This window comes from Giraffa tippelskirchi, chromosome 5 (genome assembly GCF_054371585.1).
Source record: "Giraffa tippelskirchi isolate mGirTip1 chromosome 5, T2T-mGirTip1v1.2.pri, whole genome shotgun sequence".
Classification (NCBI taxonomy): Eukaryota; Metazoa; Chordata; class Mammalia; order Artiodactyla; family Giraffidae; genus Giraffa; species Giraffa tippelskirchi.
This window is the reverse complement of record NC_137279.1, coordinates 128,718,681-128,743,987: the sequence shown is the minus strand read 5'-3', so window position 1 is coordinate 128,743,987 and position 25,307 is coordinate 128,718,681. Positions and strand designations below refer to the sequence as shown.

Here is a 25,307-nt window from a genome sequence, read left to right as displayed (position 1 = left end):
AAAAAAAATTCATTCCTTATTATAGTTGAATAATATTGTTACATTTTATTTACCCACTCATCTGTTGTCATTTGTCGTTTCTACCTTCTTGGTATTGTGAAAATGATGGTATAAACACTGTTGTACAAGTATGTTTGAGGCTTTGAGTATTTATCTAGAAGTGGAATTGCTGGATCATATGGTAATTCTATGTTTAGCTTTTCTGAGGAACTGACAAAACCTTCCCACAATGGTTGCACCATTTTACATTTCCAGCAGCAATGGACAAGCATTCCAATTTTCCCATATCCTTACCAACACTTGTTAGTGTGTCTTAATAGCCATCGTAAATGTGAAGAGACACCTCACTGTGGTTCAGGTTTTACTTTTCTCACTAGAAACAGTCAAAGTTGTTATCCATCTTCAATTGGTGCATATATTTTTAGTTTTGGTCCTAGTGGCTTTTTGTTTTCTGACTCACTTCTAAATATATACCAGAGATTTTCAACCAGGGGTGATTTTCATTCTCAGTCCTCCCAGCTTTTGGCAACTGGAGACATTTTAGGTTATCATGACTGAAGGAGGGGGTGCTACTGGGACTTAGTGCATAGAGCTTAGGGGTGCTGACAAACATCTGACGAGGTACTGGACAGCCACTTGCAACAACTTGGCCCCAACTGTCAACAGTGCCAAGGTAAGAAATCCTGGATTATAATTATCCTGTCATAGTTCAGGTACCCTTGTGAAGTGCCTTAAATCCTTTTGGGAATAAAGCAGCATACACAATGAACTACTGCTTCTGAATTAAATGGTACTAACATTGTAATGATGCAGAAGACATAAATTTCTTTTTATAATTACCTCTGTATATATATTCAAATTATATATTTAAATATATTTATTGAATCAGTTGCTAATTAAATAACCTAAAACACAACGTGAGATAAAAATACTGCCATTACAATCTTCAAAAATAACAATGTTTCTGAAGGAAATAACAAATCCTGGTATTTTAGGCTTTTCATTATTGAAAAATATATACCAGGCTCTCTGTTTGGCACTAGTTATACACGGGTGGGCCAGGTGGATATGGTCCCTATACCCAGAGAACGCATGCCTCACTCACAGATACCTGATGTTAGGCTATACCTTTTTAGACAGACCTTTGATGCCTACTCCCTTTTAAGTTGAATAGTTTAAGGAAACAGAAATTCTTATAAAATGGAAAACTTTAATTGTTTAAAGCAAAGGCACAAGTAAACATTTCAGGTTATCATACAATGTTACAATAAGAAATTCCAACAGTAAAATGAAATACATTATAATTTTGTATCTCTATAGTATATTTAATGTATTATTCTATCTTCTTTGGAATGAAAAGAAGGTATAGGCGGATCAATGGATGTAATGTAAAAACTTGGATTATAAATAGCATTCACTCCATTTTTAATCAGAAAGTTTAATTTCAGTAGAATGAATTAAATTAAAATTAACTAAAAAACTTATTGTTTCATTAATGACAGCAGCAATAACTTTCAGGCTAAAGTTCATTGTTTTAACAAAGTAAATCACTGATTTAATGAAATGTTAGCTGTTGATGCCTGGTACTTACACAAAAATCAAGCTGGCCGTGAAAGGGCTTTATTAAAACACAATTCATATACTCATTTTACTTTAAATCTGAACATTATAGTGCATTATATAAAGAAAAAGAAGCATGAGGAACCATGTCATTTCTAATGATGTCAGAAATAAAACACTTAAAAAGGTCTAGACCTTGTTTTCAATCAAAGGCACTATCTGGAGAGTAACAAGCTGCATTCAGAGCTAAGAAAAAGTTATTTTTTCCTTCCCCAAATAGCTAGCCAGTTAGTTGGGACTTGATGTCTCAATTAGTCATCAAACACTGAATGCTTAAAACCTATCAACAAAAAGGGTAGAAATCATGTAGTTGTATTTTTGACATATTTTTCCAGGAAGAAAAATTTTTTCCACTAGTTTTTTAATAGGCTGTTGAAGTATTTTCTTGGTCTGTAAGGTCTCTGTTTAATCACCTCAATGTAATTTCCATTTTACTCAAGTGACTGGTAACCTCTTCTCAGCATTTCAACCCAGGATGACAATGACACCAGAAATAAACTATCCCAAGGGAGCAAGTTATCCTTTTACATCCTAAAGGCCAGGAAGATTTTAAACCCTTCTAAGAAGTATCTGAATCAAAGATCTTGAAAGAAAAGATTGTTGTTTCTAGTTTTTCATTATTCAAATTACAAGAGCCCCAACAGATTAAGGTTTACTTAACAACTAATTCCTAACCAGAAACAGTACTTAGGAAATTCTCTAAGGATATCTTTCAAAGTTTAGAGTTGAAACATGATTCTAAAAGGATGTTCATACTTTTAAAGTCAAATTATAATACTGACTCAATGAAGCATACCCTAAAGGTCAGTGATGCATGCTTTAGAGAATGATGCCAAGATTCTGGAATTCTTTCCTTTTTTTCTCCATTTCCAAAGGCACAGATATCCTTCCGAATTTTCTATGGCTTCAAACAGTTCATAATCTAAAATAGCTGGCACCCTCTCCATTTTGAATAGTTTTAAGTATAGGATCCACCAGGAAATTTTAGGTCCAAAGCGTTAGCTCAATAGCAAAAGCAAATGGTTCAATCTTCTACTTGAGACAAACTGAAGAGGTAAACCTACATGTTAGAGTATCTAAATTAAAACCAGCAAACTTTCTCTAAAGTGACAGATAGTAGACAGCAGTCATAGACAATATGCAAATGAAGAAGCATGTTATGCTCTAATAAAACTTTATTGACACTGAAATTTGAAGGTCATATGATTTTCATGTGATTTTTTTTCCCCTCAACTCTTTAAAAATATAAAAATAACTTTTAGCTTGTGGGTCATGTAAAAATAGGCTGTTGGCTGGAACTAGCTTAGGCCGGACACCATTCAGATTTCTTGATGTGGGGGTCAAAGCTATCATGTGGCCATAAATCATCTCACTTCACTTGAGCATCAACAGCCTTGAGAATGACAGCAATGAACCCAAAAAGAGAATCCCAAAGGCACCAGTCAGACAATTCTAGTAGTACCTACATTCATAAGCTGCATAGAGCTTATGAATGTTGATACTCACATATCTATACATATAGATATATATCTCTGTAATATATCCAGGAAACAGTTTAAATCAAATTTATTTAAATCATATTAACTGCCAGAAAAGCAGGGAATTGATAAATTCATTTAGCTGAGCCTTTTCAAATGCTTTGGTGTCAGAGTGATCTGGATTAAAATTTTAGCTCTGATATTTACTAACTTGTGGCCACAGGTAAATTACTTAACCACTAGAATTTAGCCTGGAGCTATGGACACAGGATGCGGCATGTTTTCAGTCTTGTCTCTCAAGAGCTTGCTTACAAAGGGTTTGCTGGAAAAGCCTGGTTTACAATGTACCATAAGGTTTACCTCCTTGTTTTAGAAAACTATTTTTGTCTCTTCTGTTCCATTTTATCATGTAATTTTTTTTCTGCATGCAACATATTGTACAAAATTTACCTCTGTATTTACTGAATTCTGCCTTCCTCTTATTCTTGAGGATTATTTTCTTTTCATAAGCTGCTGAGGAAAATTAGAAAGCATCCAGCCAACACATTTCTGGAGTCTTTCCATAGTGGAAATGTAGTTTGGGTGTTTCCTCTAATTTATCAATGACAGGCATCAGTTTTCTAGGTAAAAAAAAATCCAGATGATAAAGAACTGGTAGGAACGGATTCTTATGGCTTGCTTCATCTATAGATCAGTAACTAGAGAATCTGAAGATAACATTCATAGATTATTTGCAGATATAATTGTTGTGCATCATGGACCTCAGTCCATTGCTTCAATTATATTAAGTAGAATATTAGCACTAAGTGATGCCTGCTATAACCTCTCTAATCAAGAAAAATTTAGTAGTTACATACACATGAAGTAAAAGATTTCACCAATAGTGTCTTTGAATAAGCATCAGTTACGAATCTGCTAGTGTTGAATGCTAAGCAAAATACTAAAGCTATTGAAATATTAGTGTTTGGTTTTATTTTCAATTTTCTTTAACCTATTATTTACAGAGGTCCAGTTATAATGCTGAAGGCAGTCGTTTTTCAACAAGTACATTCTCCATATAAAATGCTCAATGTTGGGTGGTACAGAGATTTATAAATATGTACAAAAACCCAATATATTTGTAGTTAACTAGTACCCTGGTAGGCAACACACGGAAGCATCATATCCAGACAAAAATTTGAAATTAAAACAAAACTTAAAATTCTTAAGACAACCATTAACTTGTGTTTATAAAATTATGCAAAAAAAGGCTTTGTGTTTGGGAATTTTCAATGGCCCACTAATAAAGCAGTAATTTTAGCTGGAAAAAAAAAGAAGTTTCCAAACACAAAATACCAAGATAACTCAGATGTACGTCTTGGTTAAATGTGTGTAGACAGCTGCTCTGAAAACAAATTGATAAATACAAATATACAATTTGTTCACTGAGCATAAAATATTGCACGAGAACAGCTTTGTCTGAAGAAAATTCAATTTTCCATAGTTCTGAACTCCAAAATGGTTCCCCACATATAGATATAATTGCATTTTCTAAACAAGAAATGTTAATATTTAGTAATACTGTTAGAACCTTATTTTTCCCATTAACCATATTCCATTCTACTTTATGGCAATGGTAAGTCAGTGGTGAAGATTTGGCAAAGATAAAAAGGCAGATAAGACTGTAAAATATATATTTATATATATATACACACACATATATACATATGAAACAGATATGTTCCAAAAACCCTTAGTCATGATAACTGATCCCTTAAAAAAAAATCCACAGTCTAGGTCACAGTGATGGTCAGACAGTGGTTGAGTACGACGCTCTTCTCAGGGGCTGCTCCTTTTGAGCCGCTTGACCGCCCTCTCTGGTCTCCAGGGCACTGTCCTCTGCTTCGCTTTCACTACCATCTGCCATAGTGGGGTCCAAAGACATTGGACCAGATTTTCTGTGCAAAGGGAAACCAATGCCACTTTCCTGTAAGGAATTATCTATAAACTCTTCATCAGAGGAATGGAATGATTCATCATCTCCTATTAAATGGTTGACGATGTGGATTCCATCAAAAGGGGGTTGGCTGGAGAAGCCTCTCTGGCCTTTTAGGCACCTGAGCTGTCAAAACAAAATCCAAGTTAATATACTCAACTTGGGGAAATACACTCCAAGAAAGCAAACATTTCATATTTAAGCAAGAAGATACCTTGACCTTTTTTCAATTTATGGATATAAATAGTAACTACCAATCTTTTAGTGACTCTTAAATGTCATGCAATGGGCACATAATTTATGTTTAGTTAAATCATCATAACAATCCTATGTGGTTGATTTTACTGTCTTCATTTTAGAGATTAGGAAATAGAGACTCAGGTAGTATAGCTTACTGAGGACACACAACTAATAGCCAAGTTTAGATTCAAACTGAACCTCTGCTATACTAGAAATAACATAAACCCCATGTACCCATCACTAATTTCAACATCTAACACATCATGGACAATTTTGTTACAATATACCTCTCATGTTCCTGATTATTTTGAGGTAAATCTCATCCTATCAGTCCACTTGTAAATATTTCAGTGTACATCTGTAGAAGAAATGAACTTAACAAAGACAATACTCTGAACTATCACATACCCTGTCTTAGAGCATGTCTCCATAATTTTGTGAATGATGATGATGATAATGGTTTACGAATCAAAAACATTTGCTGAGTCTCCATCCTGTTAAAACAGCCTAAAGACCACCACTATCACTCAGTGAGAGCAGAGATGCTTTCTTACCACCATGATATGTCCTTCTGTGTAGAGGGAATGTATAGTATTTTTGTCTTCTCTCCCTTGTTCTTCCCAGGGAGAAAGTGACTTCTCTCACTAAGGGGTAGCGGAGAGGAATGGCACGTACTGCTCAGCTCTTTTCCCTCTCTTTCCATCTTTGGGAACCAGGTTCTGCTTCTCCATCCCTGGAGTCTTACAGGGCCATACCCTTGTGTGGGAAGGGCTATGGAGATCAAATGCTACCTATTATTGCCTGGGCAAGTCAGACAAACTCTAAAGTTCAATACTGAAAAACCCACTGTTGTCACATATCAAAACCACATTCTCCCAAACCAGTTTTACCATTACTGAGAGTGATTTTCTTTTCATCATCTGCCCCTTCTTTGCCTCAGTTCCTTCAAATCCCCAACCCTTCCTCCATAGATACTATCATGTCCACTCCCATATAATTAAGACATCAGCCTCTTTTCAAGAAATTTGTTTCGAAAATATAAAATTTAATCTTGATATTAGCACTTGTTTAATTTCTCTCATTCATCATGAATTTTCTCCTACAATAGAGTTTTTTTTTTATCTAAAACAATAAAAACAAATAACTACCCAAATCTACTTTGACTATTAAGAATTTGCTAAAAATACACTTTATATCTCTTGTCCTTATCAGTATCATCAAACTGCAATTTTTGTTCTTTAGGGACAAATTCCTGGTCACTAACTATCTTTCAAATCTTGAGATAAAGGCAATGTGAAATATTCAGGAAATATTACATACACTTTCAAAACTAACGGTTCTGAGAGTAAAGACATTACAGCTTTGCCATAACACCTCCTAGCTTTCCTGATAGACATCCGGGAAGAAGTGAAGAAACCCTAGTAAATCTCTGTTGGTATGTAACAATGGGAAACAAGAAGGATGCTGGGGCTCAACACAGCAATGTCTGCCCCAGGGAAAGCATTAGACATTAAGAATTCCTGTGCCCTAGGCTAAGAGAACATCACTGTGAGTTACTATGTAACTGAAGTAAAACCTTCCTCTTTGGCATAGCACAAGGGAGATAAACTTCAAGTTGAATCTCCAGGGAAAGGGCATAGAGCACCACAAAGACCTCCCCGTGGTTGTGATACCCACTGCATTACTACAACTGCCATGCTCTGATGCAACATCCTATCACCGAATTGCAACACATCATTTATAGCTCCAAATATAAAATTAAGTCAGTTAATCTCTTCCTTTCTCTTGTCCCCAGGCCCTTTTGAAGAAATAATATAGAGCGCGTGTCCTCCTTCTTCCTGACTATAAAGGAGGATTGTGGCAGAGGAACTACAACTTCCCAATTGTTGGGAAAGCTGTAGCTTTTCTTTGTTCTAACAAAATTTACTGCAATTAAAACATCGCAGCCTCATAGCAAATGTAATCGTTGACCTCAAATATTATACAAAATAAAACTACAGATAGAAGGTTCATTTCTTCAACATTAGAGATGCAATTTAAAAAATGCTTCCTTATTCGATAATTGCTAATATAGAATAGCAAAGGCATAGAGAAAGTTTTTGGTGGAGAGAAGAAAAATCTGAAGGTAAGGGACTATTTGATAAAACTGAAGCTATCTAGTTATCCCCTGGACCTAAGAGTGTGCATATGGGTTCTGACAGGGTAGAGGCCTATGCAGGCCCTGAAAGTAGACATCTGGGCAAGGAATTCCAGGGTACTGAGTACCCAGAGTGTGGTCTCAAATGGGTTAGACTTCAAGGTGGCTCAGATGGTAAAGAATCTGCCTGCAATGCAGGAGACCTGGGTTTGATCCCTGGGTCAGGAAGATCCCCTGAAGAAGGGAATGGCAACCTACTCCAGTATTCTTGCCTGGAGAATTCCATGGACAGAGGAACCTGGCGGGCTACAGTCCATGGGGTCCCAAAGAGCTGGACATGACTGAGCAACTAACACTTCCACTTTCAGGGATGTCCTCTGGGACTCCACATCCTCTAAATGGGAGTCTGCCTGAGAGAAGCCCAGAGCTGGGCCTTCTAAAGTGCCGTTTTTGCTGTCTGTGTCTAAGAGCTGTACTGCTGACCCTTTTTCCTAGACTTCTAGGAACTAATTATATTTAAAAAACAACAAAAAGCAGACAAGTAACCTTCTCAACCCAACCCCACTACAAAAACTTTCAGGGATAATATTGGTCGCAAACTTAGATTAGCATATCTCAAAATATGGCCCTTTGATCATCAGCATCAGAATAACCCAGGATGCCTATGAAAAATGTAGAATCGCTCCCCAGATTTAATGAACCCAAATCCAGAGCGTGAAAACCCAGAATTTATATATTTTAAAAGCACTTCAGGAGATGTTGATATGCTCAGTTAGAGGATCACTGCAGTAGATCCTCTGTTTAAACCAAATGAGGCTGACTCAGAAAGGAGTTGATTTACCCAAAATGGAACTATCATTTATTCAGGACGAAAGTGCTGCTGAACTATGAACATCTATCTGCCTGCGTGTGTGTCTGGTATATACAAATGGACACCATCTTTCAGTAGTACAACCAAGCCGTTCTGGGCCGATTCTACCATCTGGTGGTTAAAACAAGGAGTAGTCTGTTGAAATATCTTTTAGTGAAACTTTTTCCTGGTATAAGAGTAGTGTCTAGAAATGTATATGCTCAAAAAAGCTGAATAATTTCGATATACATTCAAGGGTAAGAACCACCCTTTACACAATATTTCACTTTTTTCTTTTGTTTGGTTTTGTTTGACATTTTTGGGGGGGTCAATCACAGGATAAAGAACCTGATAAAAGCTACTGACTCTTGTCTTGAAAAGTACACATATATTCTTGAGTGTACCTTTTTGAGGCCCACCATCTTCTAATTTTATAAAAACTACAGGAATATCTTCACAATACTAAAAGCAAAGACAAAAACTTTGAATTGTGAAAGGCCAATAATGCACTCATATCATGGAAAAGAGAAAGTATTATTTTTCCAGGTGAAATTAGACATAGGTTTTAAAGGCAATGAACGTGCCTCAAAGTACTTCTGAGATTTCACAAGGAAAGAAAGACACCAGGACTCTCTGCCACTGTATGTAAAGGGATTCTTTCTGGGAAATCTTTGAATTTCTCAAAGAAGGATCTCAGCAGGATCATGATACAATGGTGGTTTTAGTCAATGTACCCTACCCAGGCATTCAGACCTTCCTGTCAGGTTTTAAAGTTCTTTAGTCTTAAGTTTGAGTAGAGAGTCAAATATTATCAGACATTTAACGAAAGCATTTAAGAGAAACCATAAAAAAGGCAGCAAGAAGTTAACAGACTATTTGGGGAGAAAAAAACTTAAAAAAAAAGCATTACTCATTGCTTCTGAAGACACTGCATCCATGTAAAAAGAAAAAGTGATATTCTAAAAAGGGGTCTTAGACTTAAATTTCTCTGACCTGAAAGATATGAGCTTTGATATTGAAAAAGTCTGTCAAGTGTCCAAGACAATGGTTTAAAAGTAAATCTATATCATGGTATATCACAATGAAATTTCAGGACACTGGGAACAAAGAAAAGACAAGGTATCCAGCCCAAACCAACAAATTTTACATAGAAGATTAAGAATCAGAACGGTATTAGACAATAGATTAGTGCCTTCAAGTTGATCCAGGAAAAAGCAAGTCTAATGCAGAAGTGAGGCAAAAGGAATCTCTAGGATAACAAAGAAAGCTCCCATGATGACAGCTATGCAGGAGGCCTCCACCTATACATGATGACACCTCTTTGAAGTAGACCAGAAGGCCAGAGGAAAGATTTCTTCAAGAAGGTGAAATCAGGGACTTTCTGGGTGGTCTAGTGGCTAAGATTCCACGCTCCCAATGCAGGGGGCCTGGGTTCAATCCCCGGTCAGGGAACTAGCTCCCCTGTGCCACAACTAAGAGTCTGCATGCTGCAACCAAAGATCCCACATCCACAACAAAGACCCCATGTGCCACAACTAAGACCCAGTGCAGCCAAATAAATAAATAAGTAAATAAATAAAAGGAATAAGCTGCCAAACCATGCAAAGACAAAGATGAATTTTTAAAACAAAGGTAAAATTAATAGTACACCTAAACTGAAAGACAAGATTAACACATAACAGGAGATTTGCACCGTATTAGAGGAGAGTTTACACTGTATGAGAGTCCCCTGGATAGCAAGGAGATCAAACTAATCAATCCTAAAGGAAATCAACCCTGAAAATCCACTGGAAGGAATGATGCTAAAGCTGAAGCTCCAATACTTTGGCCATCTGATGAGAAGAGCCAACTCACTGGAAAAGACCTCAATGCTGGGAAAGATTGAAGGCAAAAGGAGAAGAGGGCAGGAGAGGATGAGATAGTTAGATAGCATCACTGACTCAATGGACATGAACTTGAGCAAACTCTGGGAGATAGTGGAGGACAGGGAAGCCTGGTGTGCTGCAGTCCATGGGGTAGAAAAGAGTCAGACATGACTTAGCAACTGAACAAGAGGAGAGTTAAACTTAAGAGAACACACCAATAAAATGAAAAAACTAAGACAATCATTTGAATAAATGTATGCAGGTAAAATAATCACAAGACACTGTTCCATACAATTGAAAGGCAGTAAAAAGGAATGAAGTACTGATACATGAATGAACCTCAAAAACATTAAGCTGAGTCAAAGCCAAATACAAAAGACAACATATTACGTGATTCCGTTTACACGAAGAATCCAGAATAGGCAAGTGCACAGAGACAAAGTAGATTAGTGGCTGCCTATGACTAGGGATGGAGAAGGAAACGGCAACCCACTCCAGTGTTCTTGCCTGGAGAATCCCAGGGACGGCGGAGCCTGGTGGGCTGCCGTCTATGGGGTTGCACAGAGCCAGACACGATTGAAGCGACTTAGCAGCAGCAGCAGCAGCAGCATGACTAGGGAAGAGGGGAGGAGAAAGACAATGGTTCAAAGTGGACATGAGGTTTCTTTCTGGGGTGACAGAAATATTCTAAAATTAGATTGTGGTTATTGTCACACAACTCTGTAAATATATTAAAACCTATTGAATTTTACACTTACAATGGAAGAATTTTATGATATGTAAGTTATGCCTCAATAAATCTGCTTAAAATATTAATAACTAGAGCCAGAAAAACAAACAAATCCTCCCCAAAACATTATTTTCCAAACTTCCCTGATAAGACTACCTTGGAAACTTGTTAAAAATAAGATTTTCCAGGCCTTTGGTTCCCACTCTGGAGGAGAGGCCTCCAAGGAAACTCAGGAACTTTAAAACACACACACACACACACACACACAAAATATACCTTTTGAAAAAGTGGATCCTTTCCAAATCTTTAAGTAGGATCCTGGTTTCTTTCCAAATGATTGAATCTGTACCAATAATTCTTTCTGGTTAAACAGTATCTCATGGTGTCACACATTTGAAAGGCTCCATTAAAGAGATGAAGCATGTACTAAAAGTATACAGGCCAAAGAGAGGTCTTAAGAACTGCTAAACAGTTTAATATTAGGGTGTTAGGGGTGCTGGGTTGGAGGAGCGACACGGAAGTATCTTAAGTGCCTACTCCTAAGTCAAAGTAGTCAATCTGAAAAAGCTAAATACTGTATAATTCCAACTATACAACATTTTGGAAAAGGCAAAATTGTAGAGACAGTAAGTAGACCAGTGGTTGTCAGAGGTTAAAGGGAGAGAGAGAATAATGAATAGGTGGGGCACAGGAGACTGTTAGGCAGTGAATTATTCTGTATGACCCAGTAATGGCAGTTACAAGTCATCATAACTTGTACATTTGTAAAAACCCACAGGATGTACAACACAAAGAATGTATCCTAAGGTAAAAACAGACTTTAGTTAATATGTCAATATTAGCTTATGTATGACACTAACACAAGATGTTCATGGGGGTAACTGTGGGAAGGTGCTGAGGGGGTTTACTTCTGCATTTTCTGCTCAATTTTTCTGTAAACCTAAGACTGTTTCCCAAAATAAAGTCTATCAATTTTTTAAAAAATGAGATGTTCTGTGATATTTGTCTATGACCATATTTGTCTATAATGTCAGAATTGCTTGAGCAAATTTTGAGAGTATGTCTGTTTTAAGACAATGTTTAGGCTCATGTTCTTTAAAAAATAAAATAAAACACAGTCAAGTACACAGATTTTAAGTGTACAGACAAATAAATCTTTACTTATGTACATGCCCATGTAACTACCATCTGGATCAAGATATAGAATGTTTCCAGCACCCTGGGAGGCCCCCTTGTGTCCTCTCTTATCTGGGTGATTACCCTACCTTTCCTTAAAGGTATCCACTACTCTGACATCTAACACCACAGAATATTTTGCTTGTTCTCAGACTTATACAAAGAAACATATGGCATGTACTCATTTGTGTCTGGCTCCTGTTACTCAACATTATGTTTGTGAGATTCATCCATGTTGGCATGTATAGCAGTTGTTCACTCTTTTTCAGTGCCAGGTAGTATTCCACCATGTGAATTTAACTATGTCATAATTTAACTATCCATTGTACTGTTAATGGCTTTGGGGCTGTCTCCAGCCTACTGCATATAAAGCTGCTAGGACCATTCTTAAGCATGTTTTTTTAGTGAATATAAGCACTCACTTCTCTTGATACACCCAGGAGTACAACTGCTGGGTCACTGTATTATTAAGCTCTAATAAACTGCCAAATCATTTCCTAAAGTATTATAACATAAGCTCTTTAAACTTTGCAAGAAAACTTTTGCCTTACCTTCTGCCAGATTGATTGTCAAAGCAAATTAATGGTCCCTTAACTGATCATCCTGATTAAATTCATTCTAGGCTCTTATTCCGGAAAAGGCAATGGCAACCCACTCCAGTACTCTTGCCTGGAAAATCCCATGGACAGAGGAGCCTGGTAGGGGGTCCATGGGGTTGCTAAGGGTCGGACACGACTGAGCAACTTCACTTTCACTTTTCACTTTCACGCATTGGAGAAGGAAATAGCAACCCACTCCAGTGTTCTTGCCTGGAGAATCCCAGGGATGGAGGAGCCTGGTGGGCTGCCGTCTATGGGGTCGCACAGAGTCAGACACGACTGAAGTGACTTAGCAGCAGCAGCAGCAGCAGGCTCTTATTAGAAAATATGACATTGAAGTTTCAGCTGTTCACAGAGACATGTGATTCTTGTAATAGGTAATGTGGTAATTCTTGTAAACTGATGGCTTAAGTGTAAATCAGTAGAAGTATTTTTGAAAATGGTTTGGCAGTATTTACTAAAGTTGAACACCTATACACCTTACACCTAAAATAACCATAGATTACAGTTTGCTTGGGACAAACTATTTTCATTCTCAAAAGTGCCCTGGTTTGAACCATAAATAGTAAGTCACTTAGCAATTCCATTCCTAAGTATATGAACAATAGAAGTGAGTATAATATACTAAAAAAACATTTACAATGGGATTTCATAGCAATTTTATTCATAGTAACCCCAAATAGAAATAACAGTAGAATGAGCAAATAAGTTATGGTATATTCATATAATTGATACAATACAGTAATGAAAATGAACTTGTTCCATGTTGCTACATGGAACAACATGGATAAATCTCACAGTATGAGCAAAAGAAGTGAAGCACAAAATAATTCATTCTGTATGATTCCATTAGTATAAGGTTAAAAACTAGGCAGTAAGTGGGAGAGTGACAAAGAAACCTTTGAAATGCTGGCAAGGTTCTAGTTCTTGACCTTGGTGGAAGGTTAAATAAGCATCTTTATTTTTGCAATAATTCATCAAGCTGGACCACTTAGGATTCATGAATTTTTCTGTATGTAACTGATACTTTAAGAATAAAATGTCTATTATTAAATAAAAGTCCAAGAAATAATATTTATGGAAGATTGCTAGAAAGACATGCAATTGCCATTCATTTTTCTTTTTTTTTCTTCTTTCTTCTGCTAGTATTTCTAAATTCTACCTTTGGTTCTAACCAGACAATCATTAGTTATATATCTGGACTCCACTATTTCAGTCCATTATAATAGTGCTCTTACTTAGCCTAACACTTTCCTGTTTAGTGTATTTTCCAGTACCATATGTGAATCCATAAAAGAAATCAAAGTTAAGAAGCAGGAAAAGGAATAACTGGTTTGGTTTTGTCTTACTAGACAACATGCATCTTTAATATATTATGTTCCATGCTTTATGCTGGCCACTTACGCAGCCCACTTTGATACTGTAGGCATTTCTGCATGCTAATAATAACTCTGATTCTATTAGATTAGAACTAATTATTTTAACTATTAGATTGACCCATGATACCACCATATTTGTAAGTGAAAGTTAAGTATTAGCAATTTCCTTTGGTTTAACTGGGCTTCCCTGATAGCTCAGTTGGTGAAGAAACTGCCTCTAAGGCAGGAGACCCCAGTTCAATTCCTGGCTCAGGAAGATCCTCTGGAGAAGGGATAGGCTACCCACTCCAGTATTCTTGGGCTTCCCTTGTAGCTCAGCTGGTAAAGAATCTGCCTGCAATGCAGAAGACATGGGTTTGATCCCTGGGTTGGAAAGATCCCCTGGAGAAGGGAAAGGCTACCTACTCCAGTATTCAGTCCATGGGTCACGAACAGTCAAACATGACTGTGTCAATTTACATATTTATAAATAATTATATTTAATTAATGTAATTTTTGGTTATTTTTGTATTATATATATTCATGCAAACTGCCTCAAAATCTTTAGGGAACAAGGAGTATAAATCTAAAAACAAACATTTCCCATCATGCATATTAAGTTTCTTAGTTTCAATTATTCATTTAGTTGTACCCAAGACTAGGTGATCAATAAAACCTCTCAAATATGCTTCCAAATTTATCTGTAACTTGACCATTTTGATAATAAAGTAGTTACATTCACAAGAACAAAATTCCCAAATAATCCAATAATAATAAAGAGAAAAAAATAAAAATTGCTTCCTTTATTTTAAAAAAGTATTTTCTTTTGTTTTCCAGTATTATTTTGATATTAAGTTTAAAATATTAGCATTTTATAAACCATTTTTATAACGTTCATAGCATTTTAAATAAATCAACAGGCATAATACTTTAATACTGTAGTGATTCACACACATATATATATTCATATTTGTGCTTTTATTACTATTGGCCATGCTGCATGACATGAGGGATCTTAGCTTCCTGACAAGGGATCGAACATGTGTCCCTTGCAGAGGAAGGATAGAGTCTTTACCACAGGACAGCCAGGGAAGTCCCTGAGTTTTTATTTATAGATTTTTTTTTCCAAATTATATGATTTTACACTGGAATTAAATATTTAAAATCAGTACCGTCTGGGAAAATATGGAATGATTGGTTGCTGTACATACACTTTACCTCTTCTGTCAGCCCCTAATGATGAGGATTATTTCTTAATCATTTGTGTATCCTAGAACTGAGCTTTCTGGCTTGACCAGAGTAGGCACATAAGAATGTTGATGAGCTACCCTAAAAAGACAGCAGGATTCTTGAAAAAATTCTCAGGTATTGATTATCCATCCGGTCCTTTAAAATGCTCAAAGAGAAAACTAGTAAGCATACAGATGGGAGTACTAATATACAAGACCCAAATAATGTACTATTTCTTACCTGATGTGGACTGCTTCATCATGTTATGCATTAAGAGACAGAGTAAAAAAAAGTAAAAACATATAGAATTTATTTAAATAATACATAAGACATTCTGATATACACATTACAACTTAAAAAAGTTAACAAAATCTTAAACTCTCACTATCAGCAAAGAGATTGGACTTAAGGGTTTCTCTGCACATATTAAGCAATGCTTACCAAAGAAGGCATTTAGTAATTAGAAAAGGAAAGTGATAAGTGAAGACATACAACTTATAAAGAATAAAACAAAACGCAGTATAGTTAATAAGAAAACAGGAAACTGTCATGTTCAGTCTGATGAACATAGGTTTTGACAGGAAACAGCAGTGTTTCTAACTCTAAGACAGTAAAAATTCAGACACTAAAAAAAGAGTATTAAAAACTATTACAATTATTTCACATAAAAATTACATTAAAATTTTAAAGCAGAGAGAATCTTCAGGGTTGAATATTTTGAAGCTTCAAAGGACTTCATAATCATGAAGGATATAGAAGTATTTTTTGTAATTTTTTCCTTGGTCTACTTCATTCACTAAATGACTAAAGATTAAGACAGAAGTTTCTTTCATAAAACAGAAAAATGTGATAGTTTTAGAGATATACAGCTTTTAAGATAACTTCTTAATCAGTAACACGGAAATTTGTTCGAAGAAAACTTGCTCATTTGGGCTGCTGACCATGTAGACAGAGGACACAACATGTTCTCTATGTGTTTGCTTTCTTTCTGCACATTATAGAACAGTGGTACATTGAAAAACATTAGGGTTAACTTTATAGTTGATTTTAAAGTGACACAACAGGTTAATCTGCCATTTTCAACATGTAGAGGTAACAGAATTAATAATGAACACTTATACTGATATGATGCTTTAAAGTTAAAAGTGCTTCTGTGTATATTATTTCAAGTTAAAATTTTTTCCCCGTGTGTCTGCTTGGAGGTTGAATTGTACAGGCAACTACTACTTTCTGAGATTCAAAAGAATAAGAAGGACTGCACTGAGTATTTTGAAAGACAATCAATCCACAACAAAGTGGAAAAAAGTCATCCACACACCAAAAAAACCCCTAACCAAATGAACTTTGATCACTACTAGACAGGGTTTAAACCATTGAAGTGAGTCATGTGATACCAAGTGAACTGCAAAACAGTTGCAGTAAGTTTCCAAGACTGAGTCATATCAGATTATAAAAGCTCCTATTTGTACATTTGGGTCTCTATAATCAATCTTTGTAAAACACAGGGCTATAGCTTTTAAAGGTGAATGTAACACTTCTATAAGTGATCTATAATATATAAAAATAACTATACATTATCTTATATGAGCAGATGTAAAGTCCAATAACATAGATTTGTATTTAAAGGCTTTACTCTTTTTTCCCCCCAAAGTTTAATCAGTGATTTTGTTGGATTCCTTACAAAATAATTTAAATAGTTTTCAAAAATTTTAAATACAGGTAAATGAGAAATGATACAGTATATTTATTCTCAATTATCAGCTTTAAAAACTGAATTACACACATGACAAAGATTAAAACTAGTGGCAAGCACACAAACCAAAAGATTTCCAGTGAATCAGAACCAGAAACCAATAAAAGTGATTAATTGGAGGTCATGACCTTCTGATCATTGCATTACATAGACAAGAGCCAAAATTCAGACTTACAGTAATTAAAATTCAGATTAAGTTGAAAAATTCAAGAATTTTATTGAAATAATATAAAATAGACAATGCTGACAATATTTTTTGGCATTAATCTATGTGAATCTCTTTAAAGCCAGATGAAACACTTAAAAATATATACAGAGTCTATGTTAAATGTATAAAATGCAACATTAAAATTTGTATTGTTAGAAACAAAGAAAAAATATGTATACACATTAGTAAGTGAAGAAGAAGGAAAGTAAAGTTTGGAACTGAAGAAACCTATACGGTGCATTTGTTATGAGAGAAGGACAGAGGGGGAAGAAATAAAAGCCATTTACAAAGAACTGTTAATTTTTCTCTAGTGCATACTTAGATTTATCCAGTACAGAGGCAAACAAAATGAAACTGCCATTGGTCTCTTCCTGGCAGCTGACACATCTTGATAAAATTGAAACCATTAACATTATTTAGAAGGTATTCTAATGTCAATGGTGATGAGGTTAGGAATATATGAGGTTCTATGTAAATTTATGACCAATTACAGGAAATAAATCACTTCACACTTGTTTCACTCTGAACTTTTAAAGCTACATCAAAGTACCACGTACATTTCATATGATTTAACCTTTAGCTGGAGCACTGAAAAAAAAATTCAAACCTTCAGCAAAACATCCTCATAAAAACAAGGTATTTTTTTTTCTATCTGGATTGAATTCCTAGGAGGAATTATTCTTCTCTAAAGCTGAATCACAGGTTTTATCAGTCCATCCAATCAATCAAATTTTAAATCATTTATTTGATAAGGGATTTGTGTCTAGACTATATAAAGAATTCTTACAACTAAATTACAAAAATATAACCCAATTTGAAATGGGCAAAAGGTCTGAGTAGATATGTGTCTAAAGAAGATACAAATGGCTAATAAGCATAGGGAAAGATGCTCAATTATCATTAACTATAGAGAGAACACAAATCAAAGAAACAAAATGAGATAACATTTACACTTACTAGGATAGCTATGGATCCCCTCCTGCCAAAAAACAGAGAATAACAAGTACTGGCAAGGATGCGAAGAAACTAGAACCCTCATAAATAGCTGGTAGGAATATACAGTGGTACAGCTTCTTTGGAAAACAGTACGGCAATTCCTCAAATGGTTAAACGTAGAGTTATCATATAACTCAGCAATATCATTAATAAGTACACATGGAAGACAAATGAAAATGTTCACAAAGAAACCTGTATGTAGATGCTTGTAGCAGCATTATTTAAAGTAGCCCCAAAGTGAAAACATCCCGAATGTCTATCAACTGATGCACGGATATATAAATTTTGGTATATCCATATGAAGGAATATCATTGGGCATTATGAATGAAGAAGTACTAATACATGCTACTACAAGGATGAACTCTGACAAGATTATACTAAGTACAAGAAACCAATCACAGATGACCACATATTGTATAAGGGAAGGGAAATCGCTCAGTCGTGTCCGACTCTTTGCGACCCCGTGGACTGTAGCCTATCAGGCTCCTTCGTCCATGGGATTCTCCAGGCAAGAATACTGGAGTGGTTTGCCATTTCCTTCTCCAGGGGATCTTCCCGACCCAGGGATCGAACCCAGGTCTCCTGCATTGGAGGCAGACGCTTTAGCCTCTGAGCCACCAGGGAAGTCCTAAATAATTCCATTTAAATGGAATATTCAGAACAAAGAAATCAACAGAGACAGAAAGTATCAATAGGTCCGTGTTTGCCTAGAACTAGCGGAAGGGAACCTTGAGGGGAAATGAGGAGTGACTGTTAATGGGAATCTGACTAACTTTTGAATGATAAAAATGTTCTACAATTTATTGTGATGATGGTTGCACAACTCTGTGAATCTACTAAAACCCACTGAATTGTACACTTTAGGTGGGTGAAGTGTATTAGACATGAATTAAAGCTCAATAAAGCTGTTTTTTATATATATCTATATATACACACACAAAAATATTTATATCTATTTACATGTATGTCAGATAGCCATTCTGTGGATATATTTTCAACAGAGATATTGCCAGACTGAAAAGAAATAATTTTCTATTTAGGAAATGAAGAAAACTTAATTGATTAAAAAAAATTCACCAACAACATTAACCTTCAACATTCAGTTTTTTCCTCAACATAAAAAGAAATGATGGCTACCTTCTACAGCTTCATTTTATACAGGCAGAAAATATTCACAATAAAATGTTTATTTCTTTAGACCGAAGTTAAAGGAGATGAATTCATTTATAGTATTTACTTTTTTTCAGAAACTAAAACTTCTGATGGAAAAATAATTTAAAAAATACACAATATACATACATAGCCACAAACCCATGCTATTTTATCACTGAACACAAAATAAGCTTTCAAACAGACAAGGTTAGTATCCTCTCTTCCTCATTTGGAGGTGCTCACAGGCTGCTTAGTTAAGATTGGGTACGTGCAAACCACATGACCTCATGAATGCTATCTTATCATATCACAGGTTCCTCACACTGACCACAACAACTTAAATCAGACAGTCAGGAAAGTAGCACTGAGTCTTTGACATGTATTATTAGTAGGACATTTTCAGCTGTCCAGCTTGTGGGGAGTGAAAATCTGATTATCTCATGTCCAACTGCATCTGTGCGATATGGCCCATGAAAAGCACATGACTTACTGCACTAAAACTTCCAACCACAATGTAAAAGTTTTAGTTTTTGTAAATCTGAAAGAGCTAGCTATTCATCTTGTATCAATTTTCCTTTAATTGACAGTAAATTTGTGGAACACATTTTCAAATGTTCCTAGTTTGAAACACTATCAATACTATACTATTGTTTCTTTAAAACTGAATTACAAGATGCAAAAAAAGAACCCCAAGGTTTTTAAAATAACTGATTATATTTCCAAATCTTAGTGTAGTTGGAGAAACTGGATTAATATTTAAGAATAGATAGCATTAACAAACAAGTGTGAAGTACTGGGTAGCCTGGTAAAAAAATAGCACAAGAATATCTAAATTAGACTGGAAAAAATCCAAATTGGCTCTGAAATGCATCATTTAAACCAAGGCCTTAATAGGAATATAACTTAAAACATAATTAAGGAAGAAGATTGTATTTAATGCACTTCCTCTTGCTCAAGAAAGCTTTACCCTCAGCCGTCAGCTCAATCTCTGTAAGTGCTTTTCTTTACTATCACACACTAAAAACAGACTAATCAGAAGGCACTCTGGTTTTAGAGGTGTCCCTCTTTACTGATTTCTACAGTTATGTCTTCTTGAGCTCTTTACACACCTCTGAACCTTTGCATATGATGGTTTCTCTGCCTGAAATAGCTTTCTACTCTCCTTTTTCTGGCTAACTTCTATTCGTCCTTCAAGAAAGAGTTTAGGCAGCCCCACGCCCAGAAATCTTTTCATGTTTCTAGGCTGTGGCACCATATGGCTCTACCACAGCACTGCTCATACTGACTAGCTCTCCCTACCAGTCTGAATTCCTTCACAATTGGGACTATGACTTTTATATACCTAGCACAGGACAGGGATGGAAAGGACTCTATAATGATCATTTAAATAACTATTTTGGGGTGCAGAAACTGAGGCAAGGCCTGAAGTATGCCAGAGAGTTAAAAGATGTCCAAATATTCACTGACTGAATGAATGTATGAATAGGCATCCTAAGGCCACACAGTTAATCAGTGGCAGAACTAGCCCTACAATCCAGGATAACCATTTCTCAACCACCTGCAGTAAGATGGAGAGTAAAGACACAAAATTCAGAAACAAAATTAAACTAATCAAATGAAAACACCCAAAGAACAACAAACAAAATCCAAAATGCTATTAAGAACCTGATAAGTTGCATGCATATCTGTTTTCCCCCTCTTCTTTATTTTATGAATGTGTTTAGCAGTAGTGGCACGATAGTGAAGGAGAAAGTCAGAGTTAGATGAAGGGTGGGGATAATCAGCTTTCAAATAAATGCAATAAATTTAAAAAATGAACACTAAAGTCTTGAAACCTGAGTCCACAAATAAATTCACTGGATTTTAAAATCATAGCTCATTTTGATTGCCCCATATCAGGTTGAATGAAATCTTAAAGCACATCTTATCCATGTCATTCCAAATGTCAACAAACAACACTGTAGTCATGCTAAAACCTTATTGGTATCATATATATGATTGAAACGTCTTTAGGCTTTATATTTTATTTTCCTCATGTCTTTGATCGAAGAATATACTATTAGATGGCCTCTTCAGTTCAGTTCAGTCACTCAGTTGTGTCCGACTCTTTGCGACCCCATGAAATGCAGCATGCCAGGCCTCTCTGTTCATCACCAACTCCCGGAGTCCACCCAAACCCATGTCCATCAGGTTGGTGATGCCATCCAACCATCTCATCCGCTGTTGTCCCCTTCTCCTCCTGCCCCCAATCCTACCCAGCATTAGGGTCTTTTTCAATGAGTCAACTCTTTGCATGAGGTGGCCAAAGTATTGGAGTTTCAGTTTCAACATCAGTCCTTCCAATGAACACCCAGGATTGATCTCTTTTAGGATGGATTGATTGGATCTCCTTGCAGTCCAAGGGACTCTCAAGAGTCTTCTCCAACACCACAGTTCAAACGCATCAATTCTGCGGCGCTCAGCTTTCTTCACTGTCCAACTCTCACCCTTACTGAAATAAATCCACTTCAGTTCAATTCAGTCACTCAGTCATGTCTGACTCTTTGCGACCCCATGGACTGCAGTACACCAGGCCTCCCTGTCCATCACCAACTCCCGTAGTTTACTCAAACTCATCTCCATCGAGTCAGTGATGCCATCCAACCATCTCATCCTCTGTCGATCCCTTCTCCTCCCACCTTCGATCTCAACATCAGGGTCTTATGAGTCAGCTCTTTGCATCAGGTGGCCAAAGTATGGGAGTTTCAGCTTCAACATCAGTCCTTCCAATGAATATTCAGGACTGATTTCCTTTAGGATGGACTGGTTGGATCTCCTTGCAGCCCAAGGGACTCTCAAGAGTCTTCTCCAACACGGTAGTTGAAAAGCATCTATTCTTCGGCGCTCAACTTTCCTTATAGTCCAACTCTCACATCCATACATGACTACTGGAAAAACCATAGCCTTGACTAGACAGACCTTTGTTGGCAAAGTAACATCTCTGCTTTTTAATATGCTGTCTAGGTTGGTCATAACTTTTCTCCCAAGGAGTACTAATAAGTAACTATAAACACTGTCACTCTAGGCTTTATAGTTAGTTCCATTTCCTTTAAAAATGCTTAGTATTATCTGCCGTTATTTCTTATAACCCAAGTGGCATTTGACCACTTGGGTACATGCAGTTTCCTTTGAAGGGGTTTCTTGTGAGGTATGTTTCCAATCTAATAGCCACAGAGTAATTGTTGGGACCACTTATTTAGCAATTTACAGATCAGTACAGTTGTCCCTCAGTATCCAAGGGAGACTGGCTCAGAACCCTGTGGATACCAAAATCCACAGATGATCAAGTCCCTCATATAAGATGGAGTAGTATTTACATATAACCTGTGCACATCCTTCTGTATAATTTAAGTAATCTCTAAATATAGGGATTCCCTGGTGGCTTAGTGGTAAAGAATCTGCCTGCCAATGCAGGAGATGTGGGTTCGATCCCTGGGTTTGGAAGATCCCCTGGAGAAAGAAATGTCAACCCACTCCAGTATTCTTGTCTAGAAAAGTATATACTTTCTACAATGTCTTGCACAATATCAGAAAAAAATTTCATCTGACACAGCTTAATATTCAAGCCTGACTTTACACTTCTAACTGGTTCTATTCCTTGGCCAATGTCATATTATTTCTTGAGGACATTTACTCGGTCCTTTTATTCAAAGTACCAGATCCGAATTCCTAGTTCCAGACTGATTCTTTATTCTGTAAATTGGCAGTTCACCCAGATTTTGTCCTAGAAATTTTGTAAAGAAACCCTTCTAGAGGCATGTCCTACTTTAGTCAATACTTCTAAAAGGCTTCTTTCCTTGGTATCTCATCTTTTCGGGGTTCTAATTCCTTCTCTCGTCTTGTTTTCTAGTTTTTGAAAAATTGATATTGGAGTACAGTTGATTTACAATGTTGTGTTAGTTTCAAGTATACAGCTAACTGTTTTATATTTTTAATTTTTCTTTTCTAAGTGATTTAATTATTTCACTTTACCCTCTCCTACCAGAAACCTTTTTTTCGTATTCTCACAATTCAACTCCAATTTCTTAATGAAACTACCATCATTAAAAACATATTATTCACTAAAAAATCAAAATTTTTCTTTTTACCTACAGCAACCAGGATACACAGATGTATGCAGTTGAGCAGAACATCCTCTTTTTATGAATGTAACATAAAACTAGGAGATTGTCTAAAAGTCCTGTGTTGGATTATTATTGTTTTTCTTTATATGAATGTGGTATATTATTCTTTTAGGAGGCAAAGAATGAATGGAAATATATCCCTGGAGATTTCAAAAATACTCTGGAAACAATTGCTGGAAGTTTGGCCACTGGTTAGATTACTTTTCCATTATAGGTCATTATAAGATATTGAGATAGTTCCCTGTGCTATACAGTATATCCTTGTTGCTACCTATTATACATACAATAGTGTGCATATGTTAATTCCAAACTGCTAATTTCTCTCCCCCTCTCCCTTCTTGGTAACCATAAACTTGTTTTCTATGTCCGTGAGTCTATTTTGGTTTTTAAATAAGTTCATCTGTATAATTTTTAAAATTCCACATACAAGTGATATCATATGATATTTGACTTCCTATAAATAGATTCTTGAAACAGAATGTACTGAATAGCTGAGCTAATTTACATAGTTGAATAAGTTTGTGTTTCTTAAATAATATGTATATATGAAAATGGGTTGATGATTTTTACTTAATTCTAGGTTTCTAGAAATGTCAGCTTTGGCTAACAAATCTCAGTTGCCTCTGTTTCCGGAAAATCATCTAATATTTAAAAGCTAAGATTTTAGTGGCAACCACTGGAAACTAAAGCAGAATTGAAGGGTCAAGTCAGACCACTTCCCCAGTGTCAGATCATATAGAAGTCTAAAACCTGAAGAAGAAAGAAAAGTAAAGAATACTAAATGAGGATAGATTTCTACTATCTAAACACTGACTCTCATCTGAGAGAGATAATTAATTTTAATTCAATTAAACTCCTATGAAACTCTTACTTTGTCTACCATGAGACAGCTGAACTTGTCAACAGGATTGGTAGGGCAGTGGATTGGCGTAGATCAGAAGCTACAGTGCCCAGGCAGTAGTTTCGTCTCTGCCACTAGATAGCTGCACAACTTTGGGTAAGTCCCTTTAACTCTTGGGTCCTCAGGTTCCTCCTTTATTAAGTGAAAAACTAGATAAACTTTAAGAACAAGTCTGGTTAAAAATATATATATAAATCTGAAATCTTAGTTTTAAGTCTTTTACGTAGTGCTATTATTCCAGACATAAAATACTGGACACTGTTCAATAAATATTTTTTTAATCTTATAACTTCAAATAAGATGAACTGCTTACCTGAGAAAATGGAACATGTTAAGAGTAATAACAGTCATTTAAAGAAGCCATTAAGAATCAATTTTTTTTATTGATAAATGGAAGTAAGATTAAAAACCAGTGCTACACATTTCATTCAAGGGCCTTAAAGCAATTTTCATAGGAGTACAATTATGCTCTTTCATTATCTACATAGGACCTTTTTTGGGGGGGTGCAGCAGAGAAAATGAATTTACTTGCACTGAGGCTTATGTGAGCTCCTGCATGGTACTTCACATTGCTTTAACTAAAGAAAGAACAAGTTGAAGGAAATAATTTATTTTATTAAGAAGCTCCTCCACTGAGAAAACTAGCACTTTTCACTGTAAAAAGATGCATGCGTGTGTGCTAAGTCACTTCAGTCGTGTCCGACTCTTTGCGACCCCATGGACTGTAGCCCACCAGGCTCCTCTGTCCATGGGATTCACCAGCCAAGAATACTGGAGTGGGTTACCATGCCCTTCTCCGAGGAGATGCATGAAGGTTTATAATTTCACATTTTGAAATAGTTCTTAAACAATAATTCTAAAATTTAAATTATCAA

The 25,307-nt window shown here is 36.0% G+C and overlaps 1 protein-coding gene across 8 annotated transcripts in view; it reads right to left on the bottom strand.

The window, feature by feature from the left end:
* Positions 1-1,190: 1,190 nt before the first annotated feature.
* The window catches only part of EVI5 (ecotropic viral integration site 5), a 223,088-nt gene continuing 198,971 nt past the window's right edge, over positions 1,191-25,307 (bottom strand). For all 8 annotated transcript variants that reach the window (XM_081486300.1, XM_081486303.1, XM_081486304.1 and 5 more), the window contains one exon: positions 1,191-5,199. In XM_081486300.1, the coding sequence (XP_081342426.1) occupies positions 4,888-5,199 (312 nt within the window). In that variant the 3' untranslated portion in view covers positions 1,191-4,887. The remainder of the gene's footprint in view (positions 5,200-25,307) is intronic.